The 13089-nt window shown below is 53.3% G+C and overlaps 7 protein-coding genes across 7 annotated transcripts; 1 reads left to right on the top strand and 6 right to left on the bottom strand.

Annotated features, from left to right (window-relative positions):
* Positions 1 to 21: 21 nt before the first annotated feature.
* A1O1_09248 (uncharacterized protein) lies at positions 22 to 654 on the bottom strand (the record flags this gene model as incomplete). The annotated part of the gene is made up of 1 exon (XM_007730104.1): positions 22 to 654. The coding sequence occupies one exon, from the start codon at positions 652 to 654 to the stop codon at positions 22 to 24; it is 633 nt and encodes a 210-aa protein (XP_007728294.1).
* Positions 655 to 1215: 561 nt separating this feature from the next.
* A1O1_09247 (elongation factor 2) lies at positions 1216 to 4482 on the bottom strand (the record flags this gene model as incomplete). Its single annotated transcript, XM_007730103.1, has 1 exon — positions 1216 to 4482. The coding sequence occupies one exon, from the start codon at positions 4480 to 4482 to the stop codon at positions 1216 to 1218; it is 3267 nt and encodes a 1088-aa protein (XP_007728293.1).
* A 648-nt stretch (positions 4483 to 5130) lies between these two features.
* Positions 5131 to 5841, bottom strand: A1O1_09246 (uncharacterized protein; the record flags this gene model as incomplete). The annotated part of the gene is made up of 1 exon (XM_007730102.1): positions 5131 to 5841. The coding sequence occupies one exon, from the start codon at positions 5839 to 5841 to the stop codon at positions 5131 to 5133; it is 711 nt and encodes a 236-aa protein (XP_007728292.1).
* Positions 5842 to 6290: 449 nt separating this feature from the next.
* Positions 6291 to 7446, top strand: A1O1_09245 (uncharacterized protein; the record flags this gene model as incomplete). The annotated part of the gene is made up of 4 exons (XM_007730101.1): positions 6291 to 6410; positions 6467 to 6515; positions 6575 to 6989; positions 7065 to 7446. The coding sequence occupies 4 exons, from the start codon at positions 6291 to 6293 to the stop codon at positions 7444 to 7446; spliced, it is 966 nt and encodes a 321-aa protein (XP_007728291.1).
* A 293-nt stretch (positions 7447 to 7739) lies between these two features.
* Positions 7740 to 8751, bottom strand: A1O1_09244 (uncharacterized protein; the record flags this gene model as incomplete). Its single annotated transcript, XM_007730100.1, has 2 exons — positions 7740 to 8062; positions 8202 to 8751. The coding sequence occupies 2 exons, from the start codon at positions 8749 to 8751 to the stop codon at positions 7740 to 7742; spliced, it is 873 nt and encodes a 290-aa protein (XP_007728290.1).
* Positions 8752 to 9678: 927 nt separating this feature from the next.
* Positions 9679 to 9981, bottom strand: A1O1_09243 (uncharacterized protein; the record flags this gene model as incomplete). Its single annotated transcript, XM_007730099.1, has 1 exon — positions 9679 to 9981. One exon carries the CDS (start codon positions 9979 to 9981, stop codon positions 9679 to 9681), a length of 303 nt encoding a protein of 100 aa, XP_007728289.1.
* Positions 9982 to 10029: 48 nt separating this feature from the next.
* Positions 10030 to 10908, bottom strand: A1O1_09242 (uncharacterized protein; the record flags this gene model as incomplete). Its single annotated transcript, XM_007730098.1, has 1 exon — positions 10030 to 10908. One exon carries the CDS (start codon positions 10906 to 10908, stop codon positions 10030 to 10032), a length of 879 nt encoding a protein of 292 aa, XP_007728288.1.
* Positions 10909 to 13089: the final 2181 nt, after the last annotated feature.

Genomic DNA, 13089 nt, shown 5'->3' with positions numbered 1-13089 from the left:
CAAGGCCTCCGTATATGGAGCTCACGATGGTTTTGCGACCTTCCTGCTCTCGCCCTGACCAGTCACCACGTCCTTCATTTCCCTCCAGCTCGCGGGGACCATTGCATTCCCAGCATCACTCGTGGCGACGACCACGCCGAACTCATTACCCGCCGTGCTGATGTAGTAGTTCCGCTCGTCTCCCAGACTGATGACCACGGCACGAATGATATCTCCGACTCTATACATGTCGTTCATGACGACCTTGTCCTTTTCATGCGTGCGGATATCCTCGCGCCGCAGCACGGCTTGGAACTGCAGGTCGTCATCGGTGATACGGGTGTAGGACGTGACGTCCTGGGGAGACGGGTCGACGACCAAGATCGAAGCGGTGATCTGCCGCTGCTGGACTCGAGTGATTCGACAGAGGACGGTTGAGCCGACTGCTGGCAGGGCGTTCGCGGTCTTGGTTGCGGACGGGCTCGTGCCGGGGCGAGGGACGGAAATGACTGCCTTGCTGGAGCCGGACTGGCCCTTGTCTGCGGGAGTCACGATGGATCTGCCGATGATTGAGGCCAGGATGTTGTTCTCGTAGACATGCGTGCCCGGGCCTGCACGGTGGGTGGAGAGATTACCCAGAACCTGACCGGGAACAACCAGTGCAGAGGTCGCCATCGGGAGTTCGCAAAATCTGCTTGGTAGGCACAATAAGCTAGCGGATCAGCATGAAAACAAAGAGTCTTTTGCAGGCCTGGAGAAGTCGTGCAAGCAAGATGGTCTTTGGCTGGGCAAAAGTCTCGGAGAGACTGTATCACGGTCGCAGAGAGCTCGGGTCGACCTGCTTGACAGTCTGTTCGACTAGTCAGCCATCAAGCATCGTCGAGCAGATCTGCTGAGGAGTTGGATAGCAGGAAGTAACAGTGAAGAAGTACCTAGAGACAGATGCACAGACTGGAAATGAGCGACGGAGCAAGTAAGCAAAAAGTCATGTCACGTGGATTTGCCAAGCCTGGAATCATGCAGTGGAGAAAGACCATTAGTCATCATTTATGTCATCGCAAGGCTGAGGCTCACAGGGTTGATGACTGGTTGCTTCATATCAGTACGACATGCAGTATCTGTCTATGGTATACTCCTGGTAATCGGATCCCTTGTACTCCTCACCCAGCGGGGAGTCTAGGTCTGCTAAGAGCAGTGAAACAGGCCAATATGCTATTATTGTCACTGCATCTTGATCTAATTTGTCTTCAACGTCTTTTGCTTTTCAGCGTCCCTTCCTCCTCTGGCGCCCTTGACAAGCAACCCCTTTCTTCTCCTCACAGCGTCGACGTACTTCTTGGCCACGTTCTCTCTCTCGCCGTGGACACCGAGATCCTCGAGCTCCTCCTCCGACCGGGGCACCCAGAAGGGATCGACATCGTCAATCATCTCAAACCCGATGAACCTCAGCATCGGCTGCGCCAGGCCCGACGTGCGCTTGCGGATCTCCTCGCTGAACCCAAAACTCTCGGCCACGGGAAGCTTGGCCTCGATGGTAAAATATGGCGTGCCTTCAAGAAGGGATTCGGAGAGAATCAACCCCCGTCGTCGCGTCAGGACACTGTATACTCGGCCCAGGACATCGGGCGTGGCTTGGATGGTGCAGCTGTACATGGCCAGCAGAATGCGAGAGGACCAGTCGAGAAAAGCGCCGCGGATGGCTTCCCGCACCGAGGTAATGAGTTCGCCGGTCAACCGGCCAGACTCGATAGTCGGGTCAGATGTCTCGGGTGAGAGTTGTTGCGTGACTTCTTCCAGGAATACCGCAACCCCTTGCATGGGTTCGCGGCACAAAGGTCCTTGAGAGGTCGCGAGCTGGAAGGCATAGGCGATGGTGTCGGAAAAGTCCTGCGCTCCTTGTGCGGATGAAGAGTGATCTTGCGTGCCATTCTGGTCCCCGTTTGTCTCTTGATTGCTTCGAGCCTCGGACTGCTCCAACAAAAAACGCTTGCACATATCTGTCCCGGTGGCGTCAATGAACAGATTCGGCCCTACCCTGCGAGGCCCAAACGCGCAGATCTTGGACACCATTTTCTGCCAGACTTCTCTGTCCTCCTCGGCTTCGTCGAAAGCAGCTTGCAGTTGCTTCCGGAACTCTTGTAACGACATGCTGCTCCTCTCGTTACCAGACTCGATTTGCAGATCAGCGGCATCGTCTTTGGCAGCTTCTTCCGAGCTCTTGTTCCCTTCTTCTTGTGCCTGTTTTTCTGCATAAAGCCGCCTGATCGTCGCACCGTTTTTGATAAGGAATTCGGTCACGTTTTGTGGCAGTGGTCGCACACGTAATCTGACAGATACTGTTTTGGACGCTGTCACCGCGATGGCTGTTCCTCGGGGGAGATCTTTGTTCTTTGGAGGTTCCATCTCTTCCGCCTTCACAATAGTCTCTCGATATGGTACGATTGGTTCACCTGGCTGGATATCACAGCGGGCAAATCGTTCCCGCAGGTCCTTGAGACACCTTTCCAGATGTAACTCGCCCGCGGTCAAAATAACGTGCTCTCCACTGGCCATCTGCTCGTAAATTGCACACGGATCGCTCTGTTCTAGGAGCTTCAGCCCTTTGATCATCTTGTTCAGATCGGTTGGATCCGTCGGCTCCAGTGCCACTCGAACAATCGGTTGGCTCAGTGACGTGATGCCGGCCAAGTTGATAGCGCCCTCCAACTGAGAGCATAGTGTGCCGGTTTTGAGAACGTGCCCTTCTAGACCCTCGATGCCGACAACCACCCCTGCTGGTACCTTCTCCAATGGTTCCAATGAGCGGCCCATGAGGAGGTAGAGAGCGGTGATGGGCACTTTCCTCGGCTCCGGCGAGGCGTGCGGAAAGGCGGGATTGAACTTGGGCGGCAGAACATATATCTCATCTCCCACAGACAACGTTCCAGAAAACAGACGTGCAAAGCCAATGAAGTGTTCGGGATCCTCCGGTTGTTCTGGTGAGTTGTCCTCGTCGGCCTCCTCACCTATCCTCGTCGAATTCATCCCATTGGTAATGCCGTCTACACCAGACGAGCCTTCGGCTTCAGCCTGCGCTCTGGCGATCTCGGCTCGCTTCCTTCGAGCAAGATCTCTGGCTTCATCCGCCGTCATCGTCGCTCCCAACTTCCGCCGCTTCGACGGAAGCTCACTCTCAGGAACTGCAACCATCTTGCTGACATAGGCAACGACTGGTGCGGAAGGGGAGGTGTCGAAGTTGATCATAGCATCTCTCACCGAGGCACCGATACTTTTCGAGCTGACCAAGTCATCTATCATCTCGGGTAACCGAGTTGCTTGGGCGCTAGGGGGACTGGGCAACAATTCAATGACAGAAACAAGGAGAGTCGTCGACAGAGGCAGCCAGGACGAGAATAGAGCCTGTAGCACAGCTTTTGAATCCCGAGACCTGAGTATGTAAGCTGGCAAATTGATGGCCAGTGACTTTGTGATCTTCTCCAGCAACGCTGGGTCGCCACGTCCCCCGTTGATCCCGATCGTAGCATCGTAGGCCTGCCATATAGGGTCTAGGACAAGTTGGACGAAAATAGGTTTGAGATTTCTGCCTTTCAAGTGCTTTTGACCCAAAACCTTTTTCGTCTTTGGGTCAAGATAGAAGTCACCCCATAGCACCTTTTCGAGGATCGTCCGTTTGATGCCTAATTTCTTCTCGTAGATTCCAGCAAACTGTCGTACGCTGAATGCCCAACCATCGATTGCGCTCGCAAAAATGACATTGCTTTTCTCCGGGGCAAAGTACAGGTCTTCATCATCTCGCTCCTCAAACTGTTGATCCAATTCAGCTTCGGTGGTGTTTTCGTGCAGGGCATCCTGCTTGTGCTGTTCTCTGGCTGCTCGCCTCTCGTCAAGTTTCTCGCGCCACTGCAGGTCCTCTTCCATGCGCTCTCCCTGGTAGAAGCCTCCTATGACGGCATTCACGCCTTCGAGAACTCTTTCCAGGTGCAAATATGCCTCGGCAGGACTCATTTTCAACTCGGTGATCAGCCGGTCAATCTTGTTGATGACCAGCAGAGGCTTCAACTTCTCGATCCACACTTGTCGTAGCACGGTGACCGTCTGTGAGCACACCCCCTCGACGGCGTCCACGAGCACTATGGCGGCATCGCATAACCGCGAAGCTGTACTGACCTCCGAGGAGAAGTCAATGTGCCCGGGACTGTCGATCAAGTTGATCAAATATTCTTCCTTCTTGGGCTCTGCATTCTCTTGTTGCCTCCGCATCATACTGAAGTACAAACTGATTGCGCTGCTCTCCATGGTGATGCCGCGGATCTGCTCGTCCGGCCGCGAGTCCAAATATCGAATCTTGCCAGCCATCTTGGGAGAGATAATGCCATTGGTGGCAATGAGGGAGTCGGTGAGGGAGGTCTTGCCATGGTCGACGTGTGCAAGGATACATATGTTGCGGATGTTCTGCGCATTCGACTGAAGGGCAACAAGTTTGGAGGGCGGGATGGCGGGCATTTCGACTTTGGCTGCGCAGCCACGGCGGTGAGGATGGAGAGATGTTGGTGTCGCAACAAGACAATGTTCCTCTGCGATTACTCCTCGACCCCTGGGTTACACTCGATTTGCTGGTCTGCACTCGATGTCCTGTGCGGCGGCGGTAGGAGGCATAAAGTCTACGAAAAAAGCGAGGCCATAAATAAAAAAGGTATGACGCATTCAATTATTTTACTATCACAACTATTTTGCTCCACAGCCTCGGACCATCACTATCACCACCTGAACCAAATGCGGAGGACCACTCCAAGCAGGTCATAATTTGATGAAGCTTCTTTGTTGTTGCTGTATATGATGTCTCTGCGCCTCATCTTGAGTTTGGAGTTGGCCAAGTATGTTTGTTCTGCCTCCTGGAGTCTTGCTCGGCAGTACCAGGCACATTATAGCGGAGCCAGCTTCGAGCTGTGGAAGCATCCAACCTTCTGCGCCCATCTCATTCAGCCCTGACGACGGAAGACCTAGCTGTCAAGACAGTGCTCGGGTCGCCCGCCTAAGTCTCGTGCCTATAAGCGACTAGGTTCCAACCTCTTGCCATCGGACAACAGCAGTGCTTCGCAGGTGCATGCGCAGGTTTCACCATTGCCATATCCTGTCCTTCGTGTTGGCTCCTCACAGCGACTTCCCTTTCCCTTTCACGACTCTTCGCCGCTGCGCCATCATATGCGTGTACAGAATGTAGCTCCCCGGAACGTAGATGAACAACACAATCTTCAGCAGCAGGTCCACCCCCTTGCCTTGCTTGGCTGCAGGCGCCAAAGCGAGATACATGAGCAAACACTCGCTCGAAATGCCGATCGGGTACAGAACGAAGAACGTGCTGTATCGCAGCCAGGTCAAGAACTGCGGCACTCTTTCACTAATGGCTGCTTTCCAGACAAAGAAACCGTAGCGGATGATTTCGGTGGTTCCCCAGGCCAAAAGAAGCCCGGAGAACGCGATCGGACCGGTAGTCGAGCCTGCTTCCAGCCTTCCATAGATATTTGTCTTCACCACAATCTCCGGGTACATTTGTAGCACGACCCACACCAGCAGGATCCGTGACGCGACTTGCATGCCGGTTGTGAGAGGACTGGCTCTGACGAGCCCGACCACCGCATGCACCACCTCGAGGAGGGCTATTGTCTGCGTCCATTTGAGGAGGGGGAATAGAGCAGGAAGCAAATGCTCCAGCTGTCCCAGCGCGGTCAGGGTGGGGATGAAGAGCACGGCTCGCAGCGTGACTATCGACCACAAGATGAGACAGAGGGCATTGTATGCGAGGAGGTACTTTTGGGTTGGAGATGACGGCGGCGTCGCTTGTCGGGGAGTTTGATTCTCCATGGCAGTAGTCGACTGTCAAGTGTGTCAGACGTATGTAGAGGCGAGTACGGGGGTTCGAAAGGATTTTGCAACGTCAAAGCTCGTGCAGCATACCCTCACAGCTCCCTGGCGAGGTGTGCTAGGACAAGTCAACGGACGAGGATGATTGTTGGGGAGCCTCGTACTTTTGGTTGCGGTTCTGCGATTGTTGAACGTAGAAAGGCGGAACATCTCTATTGTTTCCTGGACAGGCAAGGCTGAGCAGAATACTTCCGCATTAGGCTAGAGTGTTTGGTTATCCCGCCAAAGGGGTCTAATTTTTTTCAACTGTCCGAACATCGGAGGTTTTGAAACGGTCTTCCAGGTCCAGTATACTGCTCGTGATGCTGTCGTCCGCCTTCAGAGCAGGATGCTCGGTTTTGGCACAATCCTTCAACTTCATTCTTCCTCAATAGTGCAGCTGATACGCAATGGGCGGACCAGGAGTTGGCTTTGAACTGCCATCCAAGAAGGTCTCCTGGCTCAAGCGAGACGTCCTCCTATTCAATATCAGCATAGGATGTACTGCCGACGAGCCTCATTTTCTCTACGTATGTAGCCCGACATAGCTGTGCGGCTATCCAGAGCTTAGCTGACCCGACCCCAGGAAGGACACCCGAAGTTTGCCCCATTTCCAACGTTACCCCTTGCACTGGGTAAGTGCTCCAAGGTACTAGTAGTTGATGCCGGTGTCCCCTGTTGACACAGAAGGCAGCGTTCAAGGGTGACAGTCAGGAGGTGATCGACTTCTACTCGGGCCAAACCATCACGTCTATCCCCGGGTGTCCCACCCTCGACCCTGTCCGCCTAGTCGACGGGCAACGACTTATCAGATTTCTCAAGCCTTTGCCTACCACGTCTGCCGGCAGGTCATTCGAGCTGCGGGAGAAAGTGCTCGGTGTGTACGACAAGGGCAAGGCTGGGACGGTGGTCGAGACGGAGCAACGCCTAGTCGACGCCGAGACAGGAGAAGCCTATACTCAGATCATAGGGAGTCTGTTCTACGTCGGCCAGGGCGGATGGAACGGTCCACGAGGTCCCAAAGCTGCAGATCTATCGCCTCCGCGAGACAAAAGTCCTGATGGAAGTTTCATCATACATGTATCTCCTCTGGCGGCGCATCTTTACCGGTAAGTCTTCGCCGATTGCTCGTTTGCGGAGCTTGTGCACAGCACGTACGTTTACTGAGATCCGACCTTTCACAGTCTGAACGGAGATTACAATCCGCTACATGCCACCCCAGAGCCTGGTCGTTTGATGGGATATGGCGGCATCATCGTCCATGGCGTGACCGCCTATCAAATGGTAGCCCATGTTTTGCTGAAAGAACTCTGTGGTAGTGATCCCGCGAATATCAAAGAATTTCAAGCCAAGTTCTCTGGGCCGGTCTGCCCAGGTGATCAACTAAAGGTGGATTACTGGAAGGTGGGAAGTGACGGAGAAGAATGGGAAGAAATCAGATTCCTAACCACGGGGTTGCATGATCGAGAGGTACGGCTTCGTGATGGTCGGGTGTTGCTCAGGACCCAACTCAGCAAAAAAGGGGATGACGAAGCTGTGATGCGTTGGAGGGAAGCACATGCATAGCATCCATCTCAGCCCTCCTAGATACTTCTCCCTGATATCCAAGAAGTACGGATGTTAGCCGGTTGGATGTTTTCGTTTCTCTGCCATGGCGGAGGATTCTCGGAGGCGCGCACGATTCTGGAAATCCATGTACGGCGACTGCAACAAGTAATGAGGCACCTCGCGACACAGCCACTGCGGGAGGGCCATGGACGATGCGGCTCATCCTTGGGCGAGCCTTGTCGACAAACAGCATTCGAGGAAAACACAAGGGCCGCAGCGCTCCGTCTCTGCAGTCAAGGCACCAGCTAGGATTAGTTCTTGAATTCGGTCTCCTTCTTCTCCAGTCGCACGGTTGTCAAACCCGCAGCAAGCCTAGCCATCTTCATGGGATCCTTGTTGACCTCCTCGCTCTCCCACAGTGCTTGCGCATCACTCGGGATCCCGATGGCCTCGGCCGTCTTCGCGCTGCGCGGGTCAACGAAAGGAGCCAGACACGGCCACACTGCTTGGGCCGCATCACAGAAGATGTCCACGCCCACGTCGCCTAGGCCTTTGATTTCCTTCAACCGCTTTCGAATCTCCGATGGCGAAGAGTCAGTTGCTGGGCCCGGCAGGAGGTTATTGAGATCGCCTTCTGTGCGATGGTTAGGCTGGGCTTCATATCCATTTAGAACTCGAGTCGTGGAAGGCGACGGACGCCCTAGTTCAACACCTGGTCGACAGCAGGCGATAGGTAGGAGCGTGGTGCCAGAAAAGATACAAGGAATACTTACGATAGTTCTCTTCCAGAAATTCTACCAAGTCTCCCAATGCAGTGGCCGTCTTCTCCCGGTACCTGGTATATCCGCCCTCTGTGAGAACCCGAGTCCTCTCATCCCATGACGTCTTCTTCAAGACGTTGATCTTGTGATAGCCGGCCTTGATGGTCGTGGTGAGGGTCTTAGCTGCCAACTCATGCGAGATCCGAGCCGAGGAGAACATGGCGTTCAATAACAGGGCCAACATTGTTTCCGGTTTTGGCGACAGAGGCTCATCAACTGCGCTGTCGGACAGTGGAAGCGAGCCATACTTTTCGATCAATGTAGCGATGGTAGATTTGGCCAGAGAGTCAGGCTTAGACTGAGTGGATTGGGACTTCATATCCTCTTTCTCCTCCTTTTTCGCCCTTTTGTTCGCCTTCACCTTCACCTTGTTCGAGTCATTTGACGCCTCGGTCTTGCTATGCGACCTCTTTTGGGGTATCTTCTGGCCCGTTGCGCTCGAGTCTCCGCCTTTCCCAATATCCCGAGCACCTGGTTTCCCATGGGAGCGTGTTTGCACCATGATCTTGGTCGGTTCCCGTGCAGCTCAGGTGAAGTCCCGCTATATTGCTAGATTTGTTCCAGATTCGACAGAAGAGACGGCTTGCACCCAACGTAAACGTTGATGTGTGAGATGGCAGTCCATGAACATCTTGAACACTCGTCTATGATGTCAGGGCTATTCAGGATCATATGTCATCGTACAGAGAAGTATGGGATTCTCGTTGACACCAAGCGCAGCCTTGCTCATCACGTGGCGACTGGTCCCAGTTCTATTGGACTCCTTTCGTCTCTTGAAAGATTTCTTATAATTACAACTCAGTCAGATTACAAGGTGTTTATGGTGGTTCAATGTGGACGGTTTCGGCAAGAACCTTTGTATGCAGGTCTGGACTCTTGAGGTTCCGAGGAACACCGCTGGCCTTGCATCCTCTGGCTTTTGTTATCGACTTCATACCCCAAGCCCTCTTGATCAACGGCGACGCATTGAAGAGGTGGGTGGAGTGCCACTGAAGATACTGCGCGTTGGGGTCCATCCTCTCTGTCCTTCAGACATGACGGGCTGCGAGTGGCATCGGACGACATCCAGTGCAGGACGGCATTTGGCAACATGTGTAGACTGCGCGTTGGCTGATTGGAGCTTGCCTCGAACCTGACAGAAATGGACGGGCCTTGAATCTACCGAACCCAGCCGATCAAATTCCACTCTTCCTCTCGAGCTCAGCCGAATACAACGATAACATCACCAGCGTTGATAATGAGCACATCTGAGCAAGCAGATAGCACATGGCAGACTGGGTGAGGTAGGTTGGCGTTTGATCAAACAGCCCGTGAGTACCGCGAAGGAGGAGCTGTCCTGACAGTCACTTGATACTCGGACAGTCGGCCCAGAGTTGCAAGTCCCGGCGAAGCTGGTTTGAGGCTACTTGATAGCCACAGACACTGATTCTCACGGCACTGCTACCGGGATATGCTGGCGTAGACTGTCGTCTACCTCCTTTGCGAGCTCCACTGTATGGTCCAGCATGTTGACAGTGTCTCGATCAATGGATTGGACTGGAGCACCACTCATACAGCTCATGTCCTGTTTCAAAGGTCCTTTCTCCCAGGTGTCATTGACCATCCATTCCGTGGGCACGTCAAAAACGAGTGAATCGATTTCCTTGTTCTTCAAAAGACTGCCGTTGTACCAGAGTAGTTTCGTTCTGTGGTCGACGTGAGCAATAGTGAAACCGCAGACCTTGTCTTCCATGTTGCCATCCTCTCCTGTCTTGACCTGTCCCACAATGGATGCGTAGTGCTACTCCATGGAGTAAGCGGTGCCGGTAAGTTCGAAGCCGAACCACCAGCTCTCCTTGTCACCGTGTCCTTGCCGGTAAGTATAGGAATCGCGCACGTCTCTCGTGTTCTGCCAGGCGATGTGAAGAAGACCAATGAAAACATCCAGACGTGACTTGTCAGCGGCGACCACCCCAGAGTCGCACTCCTCGGCGTAGCTTTCAATGTACACTTTCGACTGCTTGGTCGTCTCACTGAGTCCCATCCCTGCAAGTTGCTGTTCCCACCAAGCATGTCGTTCCGGATAGGCTCCTTGCCAGAGCAGTCGGTCATGAAAGAGCATGGTCCCCGTTTCGTTGTACCGGGGATCTTCGTCAAAGATTACATCTGGCTGCTGAAGGAAGAAATCGTCGGCATCGAGCAGAATGACTTGTTCGAACGTGCTTCCTAGAAGGGCAAACGCTTTGACCGCCCAGCCGCCATGTGGCAAGTCCAGAATGTCATCGTCAAAGATCGCTGTCACATCAAAAGTTGACACATTGGACGCCAAGGACGTGATAAAGTCCCGATATTCGCGCGGCAGATCTTCCTCTCCCGAATATGCAATCTGAATTGGTAGCTGGGACTGCAGGACATGTCGCAAGCTTGTCACCAGGTGGCAGGCGTAGCGGAACCGCTGCTTGCCGGTTGTCACAACCAGCCCCTTTGAACCCGGGACGAAACTATCTCGCAGCTTCTTCAAACCTCCCGTGCCATGAGAATGGCGGGTTCTGATGAACGGGACGAGTGCGAGAGCCACGCCTTCGATTAAATTCGACCATTCCTCATTCTGCGCCGGTGTCAAGTCCGAGTTCTCGGTGTGTGTAATCCACTCTTTCAATGTCTTCAGCCGCTGGCCCATCTCCCGGAAATCCGAGATATTGAAGGGAGTGTTCCATATTCATCCGGCGACCGCTTTAGCTGGCGCATAATAGGGATCGAGGAGAGGAGGGTTTGATGGAATCAGGAGCGGACCGACAGCCACGGTCGACTCTCGCCAGGTCCAGAGAGAGAAGACGAGGAGGACGGCAAAGCCAGCGAAGCCAAGGAGGCGGTATTTGGTGGTCAGAGATCCTGACATGAGGGTGTGCATCATGGCAACGGGCAGGAGAGCTCGACATCCTTGAGAAGAATTTTAAATCCTTCATTCAGGAGGATAAGAAGAAGCGTTATGCCAACAACATGACTTCTCGCCCAGTTGCTACGGTACTCGTGTACTTTACCCTGGACGCGCCATTGTGTTACGCGGTCTCTTGCATTGCACACTGTCAAATACACGGGATGGAGTCTACAGAGTCTACAGAGTACCAGATAAGTGTCCCCCTTTACTTTTGATGTATATGACTGCAGACTTGCTACCATGTATACCCCATGCGAAGGCGGCAGGCGTTACCGGGTGGTCTTCTTCCTGGGCATTGTTTGTGCACATCGGTGCTCGAGTTGCCGTCGACTGCTCTACCACCATCGACCAGACATCAATCAGGAGGTCTACGTCTCGAAATACATAACCGGCAAAGATGATCTTCAGGCCAAATGCCACCCCTTTTTGTTCTGCTAGTCTTCCACATGGTTATGTGGTACAGCCTTGCTCCTGAAGCGGCCACCCTGGGCAAATTCTCATCACAACCACTTTGAATTTGACGTCCACCTTCACCTTGTCCACCTGTGTTATCAATGATTCCGTGCCGCGCCCCCGACTTCGCTCCTGCACACCCATACACGCAGAACTTTGGGTCAGAAATACAAAACCCAACCCGACACGGCCACGCCCAAACACCAAAAACCCAAAAAACTTTTTCCTACAAACCCCGAGTCCGTCAACTTGGGGGTTGTAGGGAAGTGAAAGCCATGGTGATGATGGCTTTTTTCGAGTCGGTCCGATCGGGGATTCGAACAGGAGAGGAGGTAAAGGGACCCGGTGATTCTGCGCTGGACACGGTGCTTACTGAACCCGGGGCGGTTCAACGGCCATGCCTCTACACCATCATCCCAACTCAGCCACCATCCCGTAAACGGGGTCAGGCAGCTACCAGCTGGGGCAGACTTAAGGTGCGACTGACAGGAATTTTGCGATTAAAATATATGTACGGGGATTAACCTCGTCGGTCACTAGTAGCAGTGAATACCAGAGTCATATGATGATTTCTTCAAGCACTTCTTGCCTACCTACCTACCTACCTTGAATTCTGTACACTGATTCATGCGAGATGAAATGGTGATGGCTTATGGTAGTCCAATCATGTTTCCCTTACATGCGATGCGCATTGTAATCTGCCTTACCTTGTGACCGGCTCCTTCAACCCGACTTCGCTGGCCCACGGCCTGCCGCGAGACATGATCAAGAAGGTGACGGGAGCCGAGGGGATTTCCATTTTGCAACATCTTGCTCCGATTTATGATGTCCTTGTATAGTCATCGAACTTGCCTCAAAGTTCCCGATCACTTCGTTAACAGAGTTTGTTGCTAATTGGCATTCACCATACCATTGGCACCGGCAGCCTTGCTCACGCAGCCTTGCCGCCAAGCTATGCCGCAACTGGCATCATGCACTTTGACGCAGGCCGTGACGTCCATGATCTGTGCAAACGGGTAGCCATCCAAGGCACAGATCAACATTCCGAGACAGAGCTCTTGCGCACCCCAGGCTTGTGCCGTGCTAACTTCCTCAAGGCTGTCAAAGCCACCACGATGGGGGACGGAGAATATGGAGCTTGAAAGTGGTATATCTGGACTTTCAAAAGTTGGCTTTAGCTCGCTCATCACATGGCATGAATCCGATCACCTGAGATTTAGCCACTGGTGTAAGTAAGAAGGCTGCACATATGCCTGTCGGTGCGAAGTGGCAGTCAAGAGAGAAGTTACTAGACTGTATCATACAATCCTGCACTCAGGGGCCGAAAGACGTCGAGGTTTAATCATTATGGTTATTGTGCTGCGCCGTAGCAATTATACTCCGCCGTACCCCCGCGGAAGCGTTCCTCTCCTTGGCGCAGAACGTCGAAAATAATTTTTTGAAGCGCAGTTTCGAAAGTTGTCTGTCTCG

Source organism: Capronia coronata (genome assembly GCF_000585585.1).
Source record: "Capronia coronata CBS 617.96 chromosome Unknown acBCG-supercont1.11, whole genome shotgun sequence".
In the NCBI taxonomy this organism is placed as follows: Eukaryota; Fungi; Ascomycota; class Eurotiomycetes; order Chaetothyriales; family Herpotrichiellaceae; genus Capronia; species Capronia coronata.
Note: the sequence above shows the minus strand (reverse complement) of the source record. Positions and strands in the feature narration are given on the sequence as shown.